The sequence below is a fragment of the Physella acuta genome, unplaced genomic scaffold, assembly GCF_028476545.2.
Source record: "Physella acuta isolate Inbredline_101_S28 unplaced genomic scaffold, ASM2847654v3 ptg000164l, whole genome shotgun sequence".
Lineage (NCBI taxonomy): Eukaryota > Metazoa > Mollusca > Gastropoda > Physidae > Physella > Physella acuta.
Window position 1 is genome coordinate 509385 of NW_026731683.1, and position 22436 is coordinate 531820.

Genomic DNA, 22436 nt, shown 5'->3' on the forward strand with positions numbered 1-22436 from the left:
AAAGACCCGACAATACGATTTGCATGTGAAGAAACACATTTGAAAATTATAGTAAATAGCGGAAACACTGTAAAATTTTCTTATATGGTGATCCGCTTTTATTGCACATGCGCAATGGCGCTCTTAATATAAGAGATGGTCCATGGACTTGAGTCAAAGATCCGAGCTTGAGACTTTTGGGTTGAATACAATTTACCGCCCGACCATGCCATACCACGAATCAGGTATATATAGGAGGACTGAAAAGCAAGCTCTCAAAAAAATATATAAAGAAGTCGTTTAAATGAGTATTGTAAAATTTTGCCAAAAGTTAAAGATTCCTCGAATTGTTGCGTCCAGATCAGAACACGGTTTCGCAACGTCCATTACTTTAATTTAAAGATAATGCATTAACTAAGTAATGCCATGTCTACAACCAGGTAATAACACAGTTAAAACCATGCAACGACATGCTTACCTTCACCTATTACATTATTTCAGCACGACCAAAGCATTTGCATTTATTACCTGTGTCACTGAATGACGTAGGTTGCATTATTCCGCATGGAGTAATCCTACATGCTCTATCACTTTTACATGATATAATGTAAATTTATTTTACTAACTGTGCATAGATGTGGTTGTGTTCTATTATCTTACACAACATAAAAGAAATAAGGACATTTACTTATTTATGATAGATGTTTACTATTTTAGATGCACAAATGAACAAATTAATTTTATTTAAATATTTTGACATTGAATCAACTTGCACAACGTAATCTTTAATAAAAATCCTATCAAGTGAATATAATAAATTAGAATTGCAGATATCGAATACAAGTATGGATATTTCTAAAATAAAAGGTAACTATCTCATCAATAATTAAATGTACTAATTTATTATCTATAATATTCTTTGCTTCTCAGCTGTATAACTTTCGGACAGTTGACCAAGTACTAGCCTTAGTCCATAAAGATGGACGCAAACACGACTATCCAAGTGGCCGACTATGTTGTATGTGTTGTTGTCTTGTTGATTCCTACGGCCATCGGGATTTTGTTCGCTGTTAAAGACGCGAAGAAGGCGACCAGAGAGGAATATTTGTTTGGAGGAAGACAAATGTCTGTGGTGCCGGTTGCTTTGTCACTTTTTGTCACGTTCATGGTAAGAAAGTGTTCCTTGCTCAATTAATTTAAGTTCTAATTTAAGTTACAACTGTGTGTCAGACAAGATTAGGTGATAAACGTACTCTTAAAACAATGTTATTTTACATTTTCTGATAACTGCGTACAGCTTAGAAAAATATACATTAAAATGTTTATCCTTTAATTAAGAAACTTCGGAATTTTTAATAAAAACTTATTGGCATATTTCCAGTATGTTTTTTAACAACTCATAATTTACCATTTTTTGTACAATTATTTTAGTCTGCCATTTCTTTGATGGGAAACTCGACCGACATGTATACATACAGCGTGATGGTAATGACTATATATATAGGACTTTCGCTTTCTTACGTCGTCGGTCTGTTCACCATAGTGCCGCTGTTCTATTCGCTACAACTGACAAGTATCTATGAGTACTTCGAGTTGAGGTTCCACTCACGTGCAGTGAGGATGTCAGCACTAGCCGTTGGTATGTTACAGACCATCTGCTACATGGCTGTAGCTCTCTACAGTCCAGCTCTAGGGCTACAAGTTAGTGTTTCAATTACACAATTAAAAGAAATTGCAAATAATGTTTTTTACATTATAAGAAATTTTTAAAATGAAATTAATATTTAGAGATAAATTTTTGAATTTATTATATTTTTGAACCATAAAAAATGCATTTTTGAAAGATAATTTATAATTTGATTATGATTAAGCATTGCAAATATTTAACAAATTACTCACACAAATATTCAAGACAACAGCGAACATTCCATTGTGGATGTCTATTGTTATTGTTGGCATCATCGGCACCGTGTACTCAGCTCTGGGTGGTATCAAGAGCGTTGTCTGGGCGGACGCTTTTCAATGTTTCGTCATGTTTGGTGGGGCTCTTCCTATTATTATCGTAGGTCCGTCTTTACTTCGTTGTTTGTCTAGCTTGTTTCATTTCTAGCTGGCTCGTTTACTTCCTATGAAAATGTCTTTCGATAGATTAATCTTTTACATAGTAATCGCATCTTTGCCATATTTATTTATGACATGGTATGTAGTTATTCATTACAAAGTTTGAACCTAGTAGTAATTTATTAAATAAAACAGTAATGTTACAAACTCATAAAGGTATAAAAACTGCTGGAGGATGGTCGGAGGCTTGGCCATTAGCTGTGAAAGGTGGAAGAGTTTCTTTTGACGTTTTTGACCCTGATCCAAGAGTGAGACACACCTGGTGGGGATCTATTTTTGGTGCCATTTTCATGTGGTACGTATTTTTGGAGAAACACTTATAATATGCTTAACATGATTCTTGAGGTTTGCAACATGAAAACGTCTATCGTAGTATTACACAAATGTGTAATTTCCAAGTCTTGTATTTTATGAATTTTAATTTAGTAGTATACTATTCCACCATGTCAATCGTTTGAAAATAATAAGCATGCAGAAAAGGACACAAAATCATTTATTCTTCAAATCTCAAAATCTATATTCTAGAAATATCTCGACAAATTACTCATTTTATGGCGACGATTTATATACTCAAGAAAATTAAGAAGAACCATTTTTAATATATTCGGCTTCTCATAACATAACCCAAATATTCAAGAATGTCTCTAAAGTCCAATGTGTTGGATTAAAATGATTCTTCATTTAATTTGAAACTGTTATTTATAATTATATTTGATTATATACTTTTACAACATATCAACTGAACTAATCCTTTATACTGTACATTGATACCAGGCTAAGCAGTACATTCAGCCAGTCAACCATCCAAAGATTGTGTGCCATGAAGACAATGAGAGATGCCAAGATTTCCTTTATTCTAAACATTCCAATTATGTTAGCGTACGGCGTTCTGCTATTTTTTGTTGGATTCGCAGTTTATGTCTATTTTGAATTTCTACGATGCGATCCTTATGAAGTAAATTTTGCATTTTTATAAGTATTATATTTAAAAAATATTCTGTCTTGTTTTAAAACTTTGATAAACCTTGCAGGCGAATATGAGATATAAACTAGGACTTGTTTAGTTACGTCAATCATGTTCAAAGTAATATTCAGTATATTTTATTTTGCTGATTTACTTTGATTCGTTTTAACCGTATTTGTTATTTAATTTTCATTATTACTTTTCAGGGAGGCTTAATTAGCAACAGAAACCAAATAACTCCATTTTTAGTCATGCACGCACTAAAGGATATGCCTGGGTTGGCTGGTCTTTTTATGGGCACGCTGTTCAGTGGGTCACTCAGTACTATATCATCAGGTTGTTCTTTAATACATATTTGATTATATAAAAGAAGAAAATAAGGAGCGATTTAAAAAGTATACATCAATGATCCTAATATATAAAAGACAATGTGCGCACTTCTCTCTCTCTCTCTCTGTCCGCAAAATATTTTCGCCGGATATCACATCAGAATCTGCAGCGATAAATGGAGAACTTGATACGGACTTTAGTTGAAAATAATATGGTAGATATTTTAAATGTATAACCAACATGTTATTTAAAGAATAAAAATAAAAATAAAATAAAGGCATATTCGAATGTAGAAAAACAGTTTTAATTATGCAACAGGAAAAGGGTTTATAGTTGAGAAAAAGAACCCATGAAACAATGACGTCATTTTTGTTTATATATTAACTAATGACGTCATCTGAGAAGTTTAGAATAAAAAGAAATGAACTATTTCATCCAATTTGATTTAGATCTACGCACGCTATGAAATGTATACAATACTATTTTCCCGACCTAAACTTATACATTTATTTTATCTAATTGGATTCTAGATCTAGAGATTCTAGATCTAGACTAGATCTAAATCTACGCAAAAACTAGACGTAGACGCTAATAAGTCGCTAAGATCTAGATTTAGACTCTATCTACTCTAGAATCTATTCCGAAAATAAATTTCTATATTAAACTATTTCAGGCTTTAATTATTTTATAGAAATCTTTGTTTGTTTAGCTATGGAACTGGCTAATTTGGGATAAAAAAATTAATTTGAAAGAATTTGATCGAGACACACCAGGTCAAACTTACTTTGTATTATTTTTTATATATGTGAATCTTCCGATTTTAGACTATAAAGAAAGGAACTATTTCATTCAAATTTGATTTTTAGATCTAGATCTATAGATCTACTCATCAAGTTGTACGCTATGAAATATATACAATTTTATCGGTCAAACTAATACAAATTACTTAAAAACAATATAATGACCATTGAATAGCCAGATTTTTAACGTAATCATTTAAGTCACTTAATCAGTGTGTGCCTGTGTTATGTTAAATGTGTTGGATTTTTAGCTAATTAGTTATTTCTTTGCTTTGTCTCTAAAATCGTTAAGTGTGTAGTAAAGCACATTGCGTTTTGACCAATAACTATTTCATAAATTATTTTTCTCAAATAAGTACAACATTTTAAAATATATAAGCCTATAATTCACGTGAAACGGGTACCGATGGCTAGTATTTATATATTAGAGATACATATTGCCGTATAAATGGCAATAAAAATAATAACTTTTGATTCAACTTAAAGATTGCATCCACTCGTATTAAATTAAATATGAAATGTTCATAGTGCTAGTAGTTTTTATGGTGATTTTTTGCAAGTGTGCAAGTTTTTTTTATTTTTGAGAAATGTAATAGCGTTTTAAAATTTTTCACGACAGGAATTAGCGCTCTAGCGGCTAACACAGTGGAGGATATTTTAAGGAAATCTATTGGAGGTTTTCAGGAGAGCAGGATCACATTTTTTACCAAAGTAATTGTCTGCTTGTATGGACTTGTCATTGTTGGACTTGCCTATGTAGCTGATTCCATAGATGGCCCAGTCACACAGATGAGTTCGTCGGTGTTTGGAGCCTGTGGGGGTCCTGTGTTTGGGGTGTTTATACTTGGGGCGTGCATCCCCTGGAGCAACAAGTACGGCGCCTTAGGTGGAGGTGGACTGGCTCTTGTTTTCAACGTGTGGTTGGCCATTTCAGGACAGATGTATGGGAGGAAAACTAGACCACTACAACCCCCATCTATAGAGAACTGCTACACCAACGGCTCTATGTTACTGCAAAACGCAACATTTACTTTTGTAAACCTGACTTTAACAACACCAGCAGTTCAACCTATCTCTAACAAAGACCCATACAGTTATGGTTTCTTCTTGTACGATATCTCCTACATCTGGTACGGTTTTATTGGATGTTTTGTGGCCTTCATCTCTGGCGCTCTCATTAGCTTTTGTTTTAAGAACTACGACCACACCAAGACTGACCCACGTCTCATTATACCGATTCTTAGAAAGTTATGGTCTTTGCCTGAACCGGAACATAAACAACACAGACAAGACAGCTCTACCATCAACAGTAGAAGTGATCTTTCTTCTTTTGCCAAGGAATTGGAAATAAGCCTTAATGATTTTGGGTTAATTAACAATGGGCAAAAATTGAAATAATTTGTTCTTGCTGTAATGAGAAATGAAATGTATAAGAAACACTATAAGGAAATTCTTGTTCTTTATTTTGAGAATCTACCCAATCCTTTACTTGGAATGTAACAACGTCAAATTTTCATGCAAAATAGCAAAATTATTAAAAAAATTTTGCTTTTAAATGCAAGTTTACTACTCGCATCATTCTGTTATACAAAAGGTTGAGTTTAAAAGCAAATAGGCTATATATAACACTTGGGTGAAACCATTCAATTCCTCGGAATAAATAACAACAAAGAAACACAATATTTAAATGTGGTGTGCACTGATGTGTGTTGTTAACTCTTTATTTGAACACATTTAAATTTGCTCACAATTTTTCTTTTATTTGATGAATTCATTATGACGTGTTAGAAGTAAAAGGGAATATTGTAATTGCGTACAAAGTCGAAATATGAAATTTGACACTCCATATTTCAAGAGTCCAAAAATCCTAGTTTTAAGTTTTCTCGCAACATCTGTCCGTTTGTCCAATATTAAAGTTGATGCATCGTCTGCATTCGAATTCGATATTTATATCATCGATCTATGCATATAAAATGAAAGTATGTTTGTTTGTGGGTTTGTACTATATGCTTGATTACATCTTTCATCCGAACATCACAAATCTTTAGGGAGTTGATGAAAAGGGGAGGTTTCTGTAAAAAAAAAATCAATTTTGCACGGGCGGCGACCAGGAAATCTGCAATTTGGCGCCATGGTCTATCCTATGAGTACTATGGCGACTACAGTCGTTTTAAAGACAACCATGGCACACGGCATTCGATGTTTAAACCAAGACACGGGAAGTACGCGGCGCCCTTGCCGTGGTGTAACCAGGGGCTCTCGAGAGCGCCCCGCTACGTCCGTGACACCTGGGTCGGCATAGAAGTGTGTTCTACTTTACTAGAGAGTGATTAACGTGCACTCAAGGCTTTCACACAGCACATACCGGGGCATGCTGGGCGGTAGTATGGGCAAACCCGTGCCCATACAAATATGATCCTACTATTCGTACCTTATTATTATGGTCTATGTGTTGGTTTGCTTTAGTTACCATGGCATTTATTTAAGAAAAACGCCCACTTACTAGTGGAACATTGAGTAACAGTCAAGGTATACCTTTAAAATTGCAAATTTTTTGTGAAAGCATGTAAAGTAAAGGAAAAAAAAGTAAAATTTCCTTTTCGGGCCTGGAGTTCAATGAGGCAGATTACACTCCTGTGACCACGGCATATTAAGAGATAGTGTGGTCAGTACTACGCCTCCCGCCTGTTGAAGGCATGGTTAACTTCAATAATGTGACGTCCAACTGAAGACAATATTAATTACTTTCATGTGTGATGTACAATTGAACATATGATTACGTTCACACTAAGATTTCATGGTTTACCTTGTCAAAGTGCCGTCCAGGTGAACCATGGTTACCTTAATACTATATAGTACATGTGACGACAAGTCTACCTGACAAGAGGAAAATATTGAAATAAATTCTCGCAGTTCGTCCTACATTTTAAAGCTAATTAACATAGTCGCGGTACGACCTAATTAAACTTAGCGCTGCAAGTAATATTAGCCATGGTGTATTAACTCTGCAAGCAGTAAAATTTTTGTCCAATGGGTCTAACAACATGTTTTGTTAATGTTAGTGCAAAGATTTTTATAACATTGAAGACGCGTATGTTTTTCTTTTGTTATATTTCAAATGTCAGACGACTTTTTAAAACAACAGCTTAAACTAAATTTTAATTCGATTAACACAGGTGATATGCTTTAATTTGTTTTTGTTAAAATCGAATTAAATATAGTATTACAAATCAAATCGTGCTATATATTATAAATTTTATTGAAAGTTTACAAAAAGTTCAAATAAAACACAGCCTAAAGATGGACGCAGCAACCAGCATCCAAGTGGCCGACTATGTTGTATGTGTTGTTGTCTTGTTGATTCCTATGGCCATCGGGATTTTGTTCGCTGTTAAAGACGCGAAGAAGGCGACCAGAGAGGAATATTTGTTTGGAGGGAGACAGATGTCTGTGGTGCCGGTTGCTTTGTCGCTTTTCGTCACGTATACGGTAACCTTCTTGTTTTCTGCTCACTAAAAATTTAAAAAGTTTGCTGGTTTATAAAATGCAAATACATTTGAACTAAAGTTTTTTTTAGTATTAGGTTTATATTTTGTAAAATAAAAAAGCTTTATGTTGTGTTGATAAAAACATTGTTTATCGTGAAAGTTTGAAAAGTTTTGATTTTAAATTACACTTAACCCAAATTAATTTTTTTAAATATATCTAACACTGGTACAGTCAGCATTCAAAGTGAATGGAAACATTATTGACAGCAAGATAGTATTATGTAAAATGTAATATTAAAATCCGATTATTATGAACAAACGGCAAATGTTAATACAATTAGTTATTATTGTGTAATGGGAAGTGCTCTGTAGAAAAGGAATTTTCTTTAGAATTTGATTGAAAGTGGCGATTTTATTTTTATAGTTTACGCTCTAAGTTAACCGATTAATAACTTTTCAAGATAAATTTAATTTTAGCAGCTTTGTTAATACTATAATTAAAAATTTGAAGCATGTTAATATGTAAATATTTTTTTTACAGTCTGCGATTTCTTTGATGGGAAATTCTACTGACATGTATACATACAGCGTGATGGTTATGACTATATATTGTGGCTTTTCTCTTTGTTACATTGTGGGTCTGTTCACCATAGTGCCGATGTTCTATTCGCTACAACTGACAAGTATCTATGAGTACTTCGAGTTGAGGTTCCCCTCACGTGCAGTGAGGATGTCAGCACTGACCATTGGTATGTTACAGACCATCTGCTACATGGCTGTAGCTCTCTACAGTCCAGCTCTAGGGCTACAGGTCAGTGTTTTCAATTATAAAATTAAAAGAAATTGTAAACGAGGTTTAACATCAAAAAGAATTTTTTTATGAAATTAATATTTAGAGATACATTTTGGAATTTATTATAATTTTTGAATCATAAAAATATATATTTCTGAAAAATAATTTTTAATTTGATATTGATAAACCATAACAAATATTTAACAAATTACTCACACAAAAATTCTAGACGACAGCGAACATCCCATTGTGGATGTCTATTGTTATTGTTGGCATCATCGGCACCGTGTACTCAGCTCTGGGTGGTATCAAGAGCGTTGTCTGGGCGGACGCTTTTCAATGTTTCGTCATGTTTGGTGGGGCTCTTCCTATTATTATCGTAGGTATGTCTTTGTCTATTTCCTATTTTTACAATACCTTTATCTAGTTTTTTTATAGCATTTAGTTAAGCTGTTAACTTATTCACTTTAAATTATCGTTATATTTATTAGGTATAAAAACTGCTGGAGGATGGTCAGAGGCGTGGCCACTAGCTGTGAAAGGTGGAAGAGTTTCCTTTGACGTTTACGACTTTGATCCAAGGGTGAGACACACTTGGTGGGGCACCACTGTTGGGGCTACATTCTTGTGGTACGTTGATTCTTTATAAAGGGAAGATGTCTTGAGAAGCGCTTCAATTATTTATTTAGTTATTTTGCTTTTGGAATTTAAAATAGCTTTTATATATCATACCAAAAGACATAAGTCACATCGCAACTCATTTATAATTGTAAGTTAAACTGTTTAAATGTACTTTATAATACTCTTCATGATTTATCTACATTCTTGTTATTCTATTGGAAAATGGTTAAGTGCCATATTTATTTTAAATTCGATGCAAAACATCCATCTTGTCATATTTCAATTAAAATTGTTTTGTTTGAATTAAGTAGGCAGTATTTATTAGCAATAGTTACTAGTTGATTGTTGGTACATCTTTGTAATTTGGTATATATTTTTAGCAATGTAATTTGAATTTTAAACATATTTCTTACCACATGTTACCGCTATTGTTTATTTTCAATGAAAAAATGAAATATCTTCCGTTTTTTAAAACAATAAAACTTAGCAACAACTTGACACATTTAAAAAATAGAAGCTAAAATAATAAAAACATGTTTACAAGCTCTAGTACCCAGATATTCAATATGTTTTATTACCCCCCCCCCCCCCAGGCTAGGCAGTACATTTAACCAGTCAACCATCCAAAGATTGTGTGCCATGAAGACAATGAGAGATGCCAAAATATCGTATTTGCTAAACATCCCAATCGTGATCTGTTATGGTGTTCTGATGTTTTCTGTTGGCTTTTCAGTTTATGTTTATTTTGCGTTTCTTCAATGCGATCCTTATAAAGTAAGTTTTACTAAACGACTTACTATTATGACATAAAATTAGATATCTGTTTTTAAAACTAATGATTGACGAAAGAAATATTTGTTTTTTACCAAGTCAAACTCATCTAATTAAATCGATTACAATATTTATTAGACTGAATTTTCATTTTTTTATTTTCTAATTTTAACAAATCATATTAATTAATTAATTGCATCTTATAGGGTGGTCTGATTAGCAACAGAAACCAAATAACGCCATTTTTAGTCATGCACGCTCTAAAAGACATGCCGGGGTTGGCTGGCCTGTTTATGGGCACGCTTTTTAGTGGGTCCCTCAGTACTATATCATCAGGTTCGTGTTTTAATTACATATGTCTTCATCAACAATTCCAAAATAAAAGTTTAATTTAAAAACAAAATTTGTTTGCTATTTTGTGTTACATTAGAATTATAAAGTTATTTTTGTAACTTAAAGAGAGGCTATTCACACATTTTAAGGGAGCAGTAGATCGCATTAATGTTATGTGTACGTTCTAACATTACCGTGAGACTATAATGAGCTTTGGAAGATCGTCCTATTGTTTTAAAAATTAGAATCACCAGGCACAATAAATATTGGACGTATTCGTTTGCGTATCTTTAAAACTTGAATTTGAAAAACATGAACATAATTAATGTGTCTATATATTTTGTAACTATTTTTTTTTTCGAACACTAAAACATATAACTTTCGATTGCAGGAATCAGTGCTCTATCGGCCAACACAGTGGAGGATATTTTAAGAAAGTCTATTGGAGGTTTTCAGGAGAGCAGGATCACATTTTTTACCAAAGTACTGGTCTGCTTGTATGGACTTGTCATTGTTGGACTTGCCTATGTAGCTGACTCCATAGATGGCCCAGTCACACAGATGAGTTCGTCAGTGTTTGGAGCCTGTGGGGGTCCTGTGGTTGGGGTGTTTTTTCTGGGGGCATGCATTCCCTGGAGCAACAAGTACGGCGCCTTAGGTGGAGGTGGGCTGGCTCTTGTTTTTAACGTGTGGTTAGCCATTACAGGACAGATGTATGGAAGGAAAAGTCGACCTTTGACCCCACCACCTGTAGATGGATGCTATACCAACGGCTCTACGCTTCTGCAAAACGCAACATTTACTTTTGTAAATCTGACTTTAACAACACCAGCAGTTCAACCTATCTCTAACAAAGACCCATACAGTTATGGTTTCTTCTTGTACGATATCTCCTACATCTGGTATGGTTTTATTGGATGTTTTGTGGCCTTCATCGCTGGTGCTCTCATTAGCTTTTGTTTTAAGAACTACGACCACACCAAGACAGACCCACGTCTGATTATACCAATTCTTAGAAAGATGTGGTCCTTGCCTGAACCGGAACATAAACAACACAAACAAGACAACTCTACCTTTAACAGTAGCAGAGATCTGTTGCGTTCTCCTAACAATATAAACACTGAGCTAAGTGATTTAACTACCAAAAACCGATAAAGTGTTTTGATATTTAACTCAAAATAATGGGAAAAATTTTCAGCTGAGACACAGGTGTTTAACAATAGTAAACTAATATATATGTATAACTCGTACGCTTGAAGTTTCCAAACATGTTTTCTATACATATGTTTAATTTGTTTTAGAGTGCCTTAGAGGAAAATAATTAATATACACATATTATAAAAATACATTTTAAACAATGATTTAAATAAAATTTCTGTTATAAAATAGGGAATACAGAATGAATTTTGTGAAATTGAAATTGTATGGTTTTTCTTATAAAGTGCAAATACTATGTTAATTTTAATTTATTTTCCCACATAACCAAGAAACTATATTGTGTTTACTGCTTACGTAAATCAATTATGTGGGAAAACATTCAACGGAAATAAGTTTTCTAAACCTTGTCATGATAAACCAATCACATGTGATCATTTTCTCAACTATACACGTACAATCAATACATCTCACACGTTTTGGACATTCATCTGTACCAACACAAACTCACTTAACATACTTTTTGTTGATGTATAACAACAAGAAGAAAGTAAACAAAATGTTGGAAGTCTGTGTGTTGAAACATACACTTGTTATTTATATGGCATCATATAAACTCAGTACATGTGTTTTTGTGCAAGTCATAAACAGTATTGTTTAAAATTGTAGGTAAAAAATGCCTTTCAAATCGTGGCCCGTATAGCGGAAAAGATTGGACGTGAAGAAGAAGATAACAGTAAGTTAATTCGCGATAAGACGAGACAACAATGCAGCGTGGCGTGATGGTGCATACATTAGAACATTGTACCTAATCATTTTTAGTACTCCTAAACATCATTAGTATGTTAAATTTTCACCATTCAAAGATAAATAAAATGATATTGTAACTAGTTATAAAAAAAAACGTTTGATTATTTCTAAAGGTTTCAATAAGTAAGATGACAATAGGTATAATTGTCACATTAGCCTTGTAAAGGACATCTTCAGATAATAAAAGTTAAAATAAAATCCCAGTCGTTTGTTAAGATATCCACACTACAACACATCAGAAGAGTTTACACAGCTATAAACACACAGACTAAAGATGGACGTAGAGACCAGCATCCAAGTGGCCGACTATGTTGTATGTGTTGTTGTCTTGTTGATTCCTATGGCCATCGGGATTTTGTTCGCTGTTAAAGACGCAAAGAAGGCGACCAGAGAGGAATATTTGTTTGGAGGAAGACGGATGTCTGTGGTGCCTATCGCTCTGTCTCTCTTTGTCACCTATACGGTAAGATAGCGTTAATTTTCCATATTCGTAAGAACTGCTGCGGTTAGACTGACACCGCGTTTTGTTATATGTATTATTATAAAGTTGAATGTTATATATAAACAGATTAAAAATGAAATATTTAACATTAATAAATTTTAACAGTTGAAAATGTGTTTTTTCCATATTTTTTTTCTTTACTCATGTATTGCATCAGCGTTTAACAACTATTGTGCAATTTCTTAAACACTTTTGTCTAATTCCATCAGTATCCCTATTTTTTCGAGAAATAAATTTAAAAATTAAAACGTATACATTAAAGTTATTAATTTTTCAGTCGGCTATTTCTTTAATGGGCCATTCAGTGGACTTGTACACATACGGTGCCATGGTGATCGTGATATATATAGGATGTTCTCTCAGTTACCTCATAGGCCTGTTCACCATTGTGCCGCTGTTCTATTCCCTACAACTGACAAGTATCTATGAGTACTTTGAGTTGAGGTTCCACTCACGTGCAGTGAGGATGTCAGCACTGGCCGTTGGTATGTTACAGACATTGTTTTACATGGCAATTGCCCTTTACAGTCCGGCTTTAGCTTTGCAGGTTAGTGTCCCCTTTTGCGGTTCGACTAGTTTAAATTATGCTATTTGGCAGATTTTATATTATGAATTTTGTATTAAAAAACTTTTTTTTCTAGACAACAGCGAAGATCCCATTATGGATGTCTATTGTTATTGTTGGCATCATCGGCACCGTGTACTCAGCTCTGGGTGGTATCAAGAGCATTGTCTGGGCGGACGCTTTTCAATGTTTCGTCATGTTTGGTGGGGCTCTTCCTATTATTATCGCAGGTATGTCTTTATGTTGTTTTTAACTGAGTTTAATTAATAGCATATATATATAAATATATATATATATATATATATATATATATATATATATATATATATATATATATAAATATATATATATATATATATATATATATATATATATATATATATATATATATATATATATATATATATATATATATATATATATATATATAGATATATATATATATATACAATTTAAACGGTAACGAATATAAATAATCTACAAGCGAGTAAAAGATACCAGAGAGTATAGCAAATACACTTCAATGTTTTCCATCAGGTATCAAAACAGCAGGTGGCTGGTCAGAGGCGTGGTCACTAGCTTCAACAGGTGGAAGAGTTAATTTTGACGTGTATGACTTTGATCCAAGAACGAGACACACCTGGTGGGGCACCTTAGTGGGCTGCACCATCTCCTGGTAAGTTTTCATGTTCATCAAGTTGTTGGCTGCTGTCTTAGAATCCATTTTTCGAGGTGTTTTGTTAATTTAGTTTACAGTTTTCAATGGTGATTTGTCCAGAACCTTTTATTTAAATCCTCCATTAATATAATTTATATTGTGTAATAATCCTTTTAGAAAAATTAACATATTTTACGCATGCTGACACAATATCTGATATCCCCCAGGCTAGGCAGTACATTCAACCAGTCAACCATCCAAAGATTGTGTGCCATGAAGACAATGAGAGACGCCAAGATTTCCTATATTCTAAACATGCCAATTATGCTATTATATGGAGCTATGTTGTTTTTCGTTGGCTTCGGATTATACGTGTATTTTGCATTTCTTCGATGTGATCCTTTCACAGTAAGGTTAAATTCTTCTCCATTCATAAATAAGCAACACAAATACGCTCATCACAGACATTCTATATTTTTATAACACCAATTTTTTTCTAAACCTCAGCTGTCAGGACGGAGAAGTCGAATAGTTAAAATCCGAGTTCAATAACGTCGAACATCGTAAGTCTCCGAGCTTTGCTGGATACCTGATTCACTTTAAGCCAGTGGTTCCCAACCTTTTTCGAGTGGCGACCCCCTTTTATAAAAAGTAAGTGACCCGCGACCCCCATAGAATTAAAAAGCAGAAATTAGTATGGAAATTAATAAGCACTAAAATAAGATTTTCTAGTAGACTTTCAATATGAACTACTCTTGATAACTGTTTTAATAGCTTGAGTAAAATTGCATACTATTCACTAAACCTTCGTTAAGTTTTTAATTTAAAAAAAAATTTGTTAACGCCAACCTATGTCATTATAATTATCTTAATTTTGTTTTTAATCGAAGAATAGTGTTGAAAATATATTCTCGAAAATTCAATCAATTTTACGTTTGTGTATGAATGGTGAATACTACACCAAAATTGTGTCTGTAGTTTTTCACCTTACTCGGAATCATTCTGCAAATCAAAGAATTCATCTTGTAATTCATCGGGAATGCTGGCAAAATCAAGGGAAGAAGAGAATGGGTAATGCGTAAATGCAGATTCTTCTTTTTTCAGCTCAGAGAAATAGCGATGCAGTTCGTTTTCAAGAGATTCAAGATGCCCAGAAATAGCTTCTTTCAAAATTTTAATCATCTCACAATCAGATTCATCTACCACACCGCAGAGTTTCTCAAATTTACAATATTTCCTAGATTTATTTTCTTCGCCAATTTTGTAGCTTTGATAAAAATGCCCCGAGATTATCATGGAAAGTTATAATATTATAATATTCGATCACTTTCCCTGAAGCTTCAGGTTAAGCTTATCTTGATGTTCGAACACATCTGCTAGGTATGATACTCTCTCCAACCACTGTATGTCGTTTTAAGTATACCAAAAAGTCTTGTTTCCTTTGCACTTCCAAGAACAATTTGATTTCAGATTTCAATTCAAAAACACAATTTACAACATTTCGTTTGACAGCCAGCGTACTGTAGTGTAGAAGAGCAGAACCTCGTGATCTATATTAATGTTTTTGCTCAGTTCTTTGAAGGCTCCAGATTTTATAAAATTTACGACTTACGCTAGCAATAGACTCTTGATGTCGATTGGTTAGGGCAGTGGTTAGGGAGCTGTTTTTCTGTTTTCTGAAAGCCCGATTTTGAGCTAAACATAGATGGCGCACCATCCGTACAAACCCCCACAGCCGTTCTAACCCATTTTAATCAACCAGTTTCAAAAAAGGTATTTATTTTCTAGATGCTATCTCCACAAAATAGCAACTCTTCTTTGCTATCATCCGCATGAATATAGACACAGACCAGCAACTGCCAACACGAACTCACGTCTGTTGATTTATCAACTTGAAAAGCAAACAATGGTGAAAGCTTAATTTCAATAAAAATGTGTTATTTAACATTTAGTCATTTACGTACATGCAGCTTTTGATGAGATTTTCTCCTATTGTTTTTTTTTTTTTGCATGGCATTTTCTACCGCGACTTCATTTGATGCTTGCACTAATGCTGGTGAAAACTTCCTGTTCGATCAAGTTTCTGGCGTTTGCAACTAGCTTCTTACCGACGAAAGAACTCCATATATTTTTTGGTGCGTTCCGAATGACTCGTCTCAAATGATGTGTTTAGTTTTGAAGATTTCATAGATTCGTGACTGAGAACAACTTTGTACAGTGCGCTTTGTTTCTTCTGTATTATATTTCCAATGATGTTAATGAAGCCGAATTTCAAAAATTCTTCTAAATATTTATGTTTTGTTTCAAATTACTAAGGTTTAGTATACCAGTTGGCGACCCCCCAGAAAGACCTTCGCGACCCCCAGGGGGGTCGCGACCCCCAGGTTGGGAACCCGTGCATTAAGCAAAGTAAAGACGGCTTGGCGTAGTGTTGACCACACTATCTCTTCATATGCTGAGGTCACAGAAACAGATCAACTCTACGTCACTTGCCTCATGGACCGTTTGGTTCGAAGGGGAACTTTACTTTTACAGCTGTGCTACCTAATGACGTGGCTTTCTAGTGCAGTCGAATAAAAGAAAATAGGTGTTTTTTTTTTTCTTTTTAAGAGATTCACCTATTAATGGGCTTGTATTTACAGTCAACCACAGTGAAACCACGCTTTTTAGATATTATTTTTCTCCTGCATTATATTTATATTTACATAAAACTTGATCATATAACATTTGCACATTTGATCTTAATTTCTCAATCATAACACATTAACACGCACTTGTGTAAAAAAATGTAACCTATTAGCTTTCAGTGACATTATCTGTGGGAACGTGGAGCACATTTTAAACCGACCATACATAGTAATTATACATTGGTTGTGCTTACCATTTAATCTGTAACGCATGACTTTAAAAACAAAACAGTTCCCTGTATTTGATAAGGTTTTAAAAAAAAAAACATAAACAATTTTACCCTGATTTAGGCCAAAGTCTTAGAAATCGAAATTTAAACACAAAAAACATTTTCACCTTTAAGTTCTGCAAAAATTAAAATAAATTTAGTTCATTGGGAAATATTACAGGGAATAGACGGCAATCAAAAACAGTCAATTATTCTTAATGCTTTAAAGATAAAGTTACATTATTTCTTGTTTACATTTTTTATTTTGGAGCTCATTTTCGGCCGTTTAATAGATAAAAGCCAGTTATGTTTATTTCTATCCAGAGTGCTACAACTAAAGTCTATTTTGATTATAGATGGCAATTTTGTGTGTCTGTGTCCAGTGTTTCTTCCAGACTTTTTTCTCCGGGGGGGGCACTTGAAATTTTCGGGGGGGGGGGGGGGGGCGGTAGACTTTCTTCGGGGGGGCGGACACTGTTAAAAGTATATATTTTCTATATAAATTATATAAATTTCTTTTTCGTTGGGGGGGGGGGGGGGGCGGTAAAAATTTTTCGGGGGGGGGGGGGGCCAAGCCCCCCCTAAGAGATCCCTGGAAGAAACTCTGTCTGTGTCTCTAACCGCAAAGAATTTATTTTATTAAAAATGTTTGTCAGGGCGGGCTAGATTACCAACAGAAATCAACTTACGCCATATTTTTGTCATGAACGCTCTAAAAGACATGCCTGGGTTGGCTGGTCTATTTATGGCTACACTCTTCAGTGGCTCACTCAGTACTATATCGTCAGTTGCTCTATAATTTTATTCATTTGTGAATTATATGTTACTTGCTACGACACACCTTAAGAAATAACTTAAAATCAAATAAAAATTGCCATAAGATGTTTAACACAAAACATCCAAACTGTAAGTTACTGTAAAGTTTATTGAACAAACTGATCCTGCTACCTACTTCAGAGGCGTAGCGGGGGGGGGGGGGGGGTGGCGGGGGGACGACATATGTCCCCGGGGGCCGACCTTAGGGGGGGGGGCGCCAAATTGAAGTTTGAGGCGTGGGTGTGTAAATGAAAAGTTCGAGGGGTGGTGCAAATCGAAAGTTTGTCCCCGGGCCCGTGAAGGGATCGCTACGGCTCCTGACCTACTTTTACGAGGAACATTATTAAGGACTTTTGGGGCGTTACAGACAACATAAACAAAACAAAACCCACATGCATACATACATAATTTTACTACTTGAGAAACGAATCACTATTATGTTAGTAGCTTAGGTTCCGAACATGAAAATATGTTTTATCAGTGCAGGAATCAGTGCTCTATCGGCCAATACAGTGGAGGATATTTTAAGAAAGTCCTATTGGAGGTTTTCAGGAGAGCAGGATCACATTTTTTTACCCAAAGTACTGGTCTGCGTCTATGGGCTCGTCAGTTGTTGGACTTGCTTATGTAGCTGATTCCATAGATGGTCCAGTCACACAGATGAGTTCGTCAGTGTTTGTGGAGCCTGTGGGGGTCCTGTGTTTGGGAGTGTTTATACTAGGGGCGTGCATCCCCTGGAGCAACAAGTACGGCGCCTTAGGTGGGGGTGGGCTGGCTCTCTGTTTTCAACGTGTGGGTTGGCCATTTCAGGACAGATGTATGGGAGGAAAACTAGACCACTACAACCCCCATCTATAGAGAACTGTTACACCCAACGGCTCTATGCTGCAAAACGCAACATTTACTTTTGTAAACATGACTTTAACAACACCAGCAGCTCAACCTATCTCTAACAAAGACTCATACGAGTTATGGTTTCTTCTTGTACGATATCTCCTACATATGTGTATGGTTTTTATTGGATGTTTTGTGGCCCTTTTTCTCCGGTGCTCTCATTAGCTTTTGTTTTAAGAACCTACGACCACACCAAGACTGACCCACGTCTGATTATACCAATTCTTAGAAAGGTGTGGTCCATTCGAGAATTAGTAGCTAAAGCAGACAGTAGAGGAAAATAATATAACTGTTCGTGATAGCATCGAGCTCGCACAGTTATGTAACGGGTGGCGCTATCAATCTAAGGGACGTGACTCGTGTTAACAACTCACAAAAGCCATTGTAAATTTTGATAGTCTCCCTTTATATGCCTACATGACGCGACATTATTTGTAATTATATCCCTTTCGTTAATTAAGTTAATAAGTTTTTCATATAATTCCACACAAGTTATTGTTTTGTATGTACCGTGCATTAATTCAATATTTTATACAGAAACTATTTAAACGATCGTTTAATTGTACCTGTATCTATCTATATTTATCAATAAATATTTCAAAATACATAGTTTTAATATACACGGTTGGATGTCTGCTTATAGATGAAACCTTTAAAATTAAAATAAATTATTCATAAATAATCTGCAAAATATATTTTATACTTATAACGTGAGGTCTAGAGGTCAGTGTATTATTAAGGCTCCAGTAGATACCAGGAAGGGATCTAAAAACAGGTCTTCACATAACTTAAGCGGATCTAGAAATACGTGGTTTATTTATAGTTTTGTCTGACATACATTCTATAAATACAGTGATTATTTATTTTTAAAAATAGAATTTCGTGCTAATAGCATAATCAGGAGCTGCTACCATAATTGACCTATGGTGAGGGGGAAAATTTTTGAAAGCCAACCAGCGTTAAAAAAGCTTTATTATATTAGTAATTTTGTTTGTATTTAATTGAATTTGTTTAGTACTTAATTTATTTGTACATATCAAGCAACCCCACACAAAATATTACAGGCCAGATTTGTCTAAGAATTCAGGGTTACGTTACCTGAGTATAAGGACATAGTTTGATCTGTATCAAAAATTATAACATAGAAGACAAAATATTTGTCCGGGGGATAGCATGGTGTTCAGTGGAGTGACAAGTTCACTCAACACCTTCTGCACTCGCAAGCTTTTGTATTATTTACGAGTTAGATGTTTATGAGCAGTGTTGTCAGAAGTTAATACGTAGTAGGGCGAACTGTCTAAAACCTCTTTTTTCGTCAGTCTGTTTACTGGAGGCCATTTTGCCAGTTAATGTTAGACAGTTGAGACAGAGTATTATGTTATGTCTAACCTTTCCCCCCCCCCCGCCCTTTGCTAGCAAAGAAAAGCCGTTTACGACATAATTTTTTATGTCCATGCTTTTTAGACTTATGCTGCTGTTTATGTTTTTTTTTTAAACCTTTTCGAAAACATTACTACTGTTTTTTTTTTGTTTTTTTTTTAAATCTGTCAGGTGTTTTTTTTTTTTTTTTTTGTGGGTCTTCTCTTTTCTTTGATTTTGATCCTTGTAGATTTCAAGAAATGCCATGTTTGTACCTGATTTCTCTCTCAAACAATTTCCCGATGTTTTTGTCCTACTGATGTATCCTGTTCCATTCCATTCTGCTGTGTTAGGTGCCTATCAAACCCCTCTAGTGATTCGCACTTTGTGTTTATTTTGTCATGGTCTTTTTGTGGCCGAGCTGAACTGTAGGCTACAGCCAACATTCCTATGTTGGGTCGTTTATTGTTCAGTTCCAGTGAAAAAACAACTAAACACTACACTCAATGTTAAAAGTAGGTTGTTGGCAATATATCAATAGTTTCTCAACATACAGGCCTCTCAGATCTACGTAGACTCAAGTGGGGGGGGGGGGGGGGAGAGGGGGTAGTGGACCCTCTCATACAAATGCCCATAAGAGTTAGGTTGAATTAAGAGTCGATCACTGTTTCAAGGTGGGGGGTTAAAGCTAGGTGGGCTCAAAGTGGTGGTGGTGGTGGTGGGGGGGGGGGGGGTCTACGTTCTCAAGCATATGTCCAACAGTGCTAGGTGGACAGGTGGGGGAATGTCACCGTTCTTAATCATATGTCCAACAGATAGGTGGACAGGTGGGGGGGGTGTCAACATTCTTAAGCATATCTCAAACAGAGATAGGTGGACTGATGGATTTACCATTCCGAAAATGGTCGCTAAAAGGCTCAGTCGTTTTGGCTAAAATCTTTTTTTTTCAAAACCTATATCCGACGACGATATAGGCTAGTAATGTTTCTACCAATACCATAGTACTAATATCTAACCTTCAAGGAAAAGATTTTCGATAATACATCTTTATAACGTACTTCTATATAATTTTTAATGAAGCATACATGGGACTTTTGACGCCCCTAATAGGTTCGCCCCCCCCCCCCGTGTTGACACAATATAGTTTCGCCAAGGTATCCCCCCCCCCCTACCCCGGAGGAAAAAGTCTATAAGAAACATTAAAAAGAAACACTGTCATGACGACAGGCCGTAAATAAAAAAAGTTAATACAAGCACATATGTGTTTATTACAAAACCACTATTTATGGTCGGATTTTGGGCCTTCTATATGCCCCCCCCCCCCAACTCCATCCCCCACCTCACATACACACATCATATCACAATCATATGACACAGCTGTAAGTATATATGGGTACCAGTGAAGTCACATGACACAAATTATACTTAGGTGTAAAGTGTAGCAAGACAGACATAAAACACAAGTAGTTACAGATGTAAGTGTACACATACATAACATTGTACAAAGCCTATAGAAAATATGAGCCAAATCTCTGCAATACGCTGCTGTCTTACACACTTCTCAACTCGATAGGGGCTGACACGCACACACACACACATACACACACACACAAACAGCTTTAAAATACATTTTAAAATATGAACACGCCTTGGGCTATTTTAAGCCTTATTTAATTGAAATATTTTCCATACTTCGTGCACATTTAAAGACCTCTTTCTTTAAAATCCTTTTCTATTTTCCTATGTAGGGCATGGTTTTGACATTTCTATTCATCATATTGAATTAAACGTTATCATCTCTACATTGTATGTGGAGCGTCGGATCATCTGTTATAATTAAACACACATATGTTACCAACCACTGCATTGATGTATCAGAACTTCATACAACTATTAAAGCTAACAATAAAAAAAATTAACGAAATAGCAGAACGTAGAGAGGACCAGCTTCAGAAATCAATTAGACGCGAGACGGCTGGATTGGATGAAGCAACCTTGACTGAACATTACACACCCGCTTGCTGAAGCTATTTATATCGTGGAGACATGCCGATTGGACACAGCATTACACTCAACAACACACGTGATGTTGCTCTATGTCGTCAATAGTCACATGATGAAAGCTTTGTTGTCAACAGTCACGTGATGAAAGTATTGAAGGCTATGTTGAAAGCTATCAAACAGCGGCAATATTAACACACGTGTTGAAAGCTATAGCTATGAAACCGTGGCAAAATTATGGAATAACTCTATGTAGTCAATAATCACATGTTTCAAGCTATGTTGAAAGCTATGTTTCAAGCTATGCTTAAAACTATGAAACAGTGGCAATGTTAACACACACTGAATGACTCTATGTAGTCAATAATCAAATGTTGAAAGCTATGTTGAAAGTTATGTTGATAGCTATGTTGAAAGCTATCAAACAGTTGCAATATTAACACACTTTGAATGACTCTATGTAGTCAATAATCACATGTTTCAAGCTATGTTGAAAGCTATCAAACAGTGGCAATATTAACACACTTTGATTGCCTCTATGTAGTCAATAATCACATGTTTCAAGCTATGTTGAAAACTA

At 34.9% G+C, this 22436-nt stretch overlaps 3 protein-coding genes across 7 annotated transcripts; all 3 read left to right on the top strand.

Annotated features, from left to right (window-relative positions):
- The first annotated feature begins 246 nt into the window (after positions 1-246).
- Positions 247-5918, top strand: LOC131935963 (sodium-coupled monocarboxylate transporter 2). 3 transcript variants are annotated; one of them, XM_059292722.1, is made up of 8 exons: positions 247-586; positions 910-1147; positions 1411-1680; positions 1892-2045; positions 2257-2395; positions 2875-3055; positions 3271-3400; positions 4814-5918. In XM_059292722.1, exons 2-8 carry the CDS (start codon positions 959-961, stop codon positions 5590-5592), a joined length of 1842 nt encoding a protein of 613 aa, XP_059148705.1. In that variant the 5' UTR covers positions 247-586; positions 910-958; the 3' UTR covers positions 5593-5918. The 3 variants fall into 3 exon arrangements, with proteins under 3 accessions (XP_059148705.1, XP_059148706.1, XP_059148707.1); XM_059292723.1 differs by lacking the exon at positions 247-586 and adding an exon at positions 690-822; XM_059292724.1 differs by lacking the exon at positions 247-586 and adding an exon at positions 702-757.
- Positions 5919-7237: 1319 nt separating this feature from the next.
- Positions 7238-11623, top strand: LOC131935964 (sodium-coupled monocarboxylate transporter 2). 3 transcript variants are annotated; one of them, XM_059292726.1, is made up of 8 exons: positions 7238-7370; positions 7488-7683; positions 8224-8493; positions 8705-8858; positions 8967-9105; positions 9690-9870; positions 10074-10203; positions 10592-11623. In XM_059292726.1, the coding sequence occupies exons 2-8, from the start codon at positions 7495-7497 to the stop codon at positions 11353-11355; spliced, it is 1827 nt and encodes a 608-aa protein (XP_059148709.1). In that variant the 5' UTR covers positions 7238-7370; positions 7488-7494; the 3' UTR covers positions 11356-11623. The 3 variants fall into 3 exon arrangements, with proteins under 3 accessions (XP_059148709.1, XP_059148710.1, XP_059148708.1); XM_059292727.1 differs by having other exon boundaries at positions 7241-7285; XM_059292725.1 differs by lacking the exon at positions 7238-7370 and having other exon boundaries at positions 7459-7683.
- Positions 11624-11899: 276 nt separating this feature from the next.
- Positions 11900-14442, top strand: LOC131935915 (sodium-coupled monocarboxylate transporter 2-like). The gene is made up of 6 exons (XM_059292658.1): positions 11900-12628; positions 12945-13214; positions 13309-13462; positions 13770-13908; positions 14118-14298; positions 14398-14442. Exons 1-6 carry the CDS (start codon positions 12440-12442, stop codon positions 14440-14442), a joined length of 978 nt encoding a protein of 325 aa, XP_059148641.1. The 5' UTR covers positions 11900-12439.
- The last annotated feature ends 7994 nt before the right edge of the window (positions 14443-22436 follow it).

What these genes read in the sequence shown, in the direction of transcription:
- LOC131935915 (XM_059292658.1), top strand. Translation starts at nt 12,440, where the DNA reads ATGGACGTAGAGACCAGCATCCAAGTGGCCGACTATGTTGTATGTGTT. An exon ending in GTGGGCTGCACCATCTCCTG is followed by an intron (nt 13,909 to 14,117) that starts GTAAGTTTTCAT and finishes GATATCCCCCAG; the next exon opens with GCTAGGCAGTACATTCAACC. An exon ending in TTCGATGTGATCCTTTCACA is followed by an intron (nt 14,299 to 14,397) that starts GTAAGGTTAAAT and finishes TCTAAACCTCAG; the next exon opens with CTGTCAGGACGGAGAAGTCG.
- LOC131935963 (XM_059292722.1), top strand. Translation starts at nt 959, where the DNA reads ATGGACGCAAACACGACTATCCAAGTGGCCGACTATGTTGTATGTGTT. An exon ending in CACTTTTTGTCACGTTCATG is followed by an intron (nt 1,148 to 1,410) that starts GTAAGAAAGTGT and finishes CAATTATTTTAG; the next exon opens with TCTGCCATTTCTTTGATGGG. An exon ending in TACGATGCGATCCTTATGAA is followed by an intron (nt 3,056 to 3,270) that starts GTAAATTTTGCA and finishes ATTACTTTTCAG; the next exon opens with GGAGGCTTAATTAGCAACAG.
- LOC131935964 (XM_059292726.1), top strand. Translation starts at nt 7,495, where the DNA reads ATGGACGCAGCAACCAGCATCCAAGTGGCCGACTATGTTGTATGTGTT. An exon ending in CGCTTTTCGTCACGTATACG is followed by an intron (nt 7,684 to 8,223) that starts GTAACCTTCTTG and finishes TTTTTTTTACAG; the next exon opens with TCTGCGATTTCTTTGATGGG. An exon ending in CCTCAGTACTATATCATCAG is followed by an intron (nt 10,204 to 10,591) that starts GTTCGTGTTTTA and finishes TTTCGATTGCAG; the next exon opens with GAATCAGTGCTCTATCGGCC.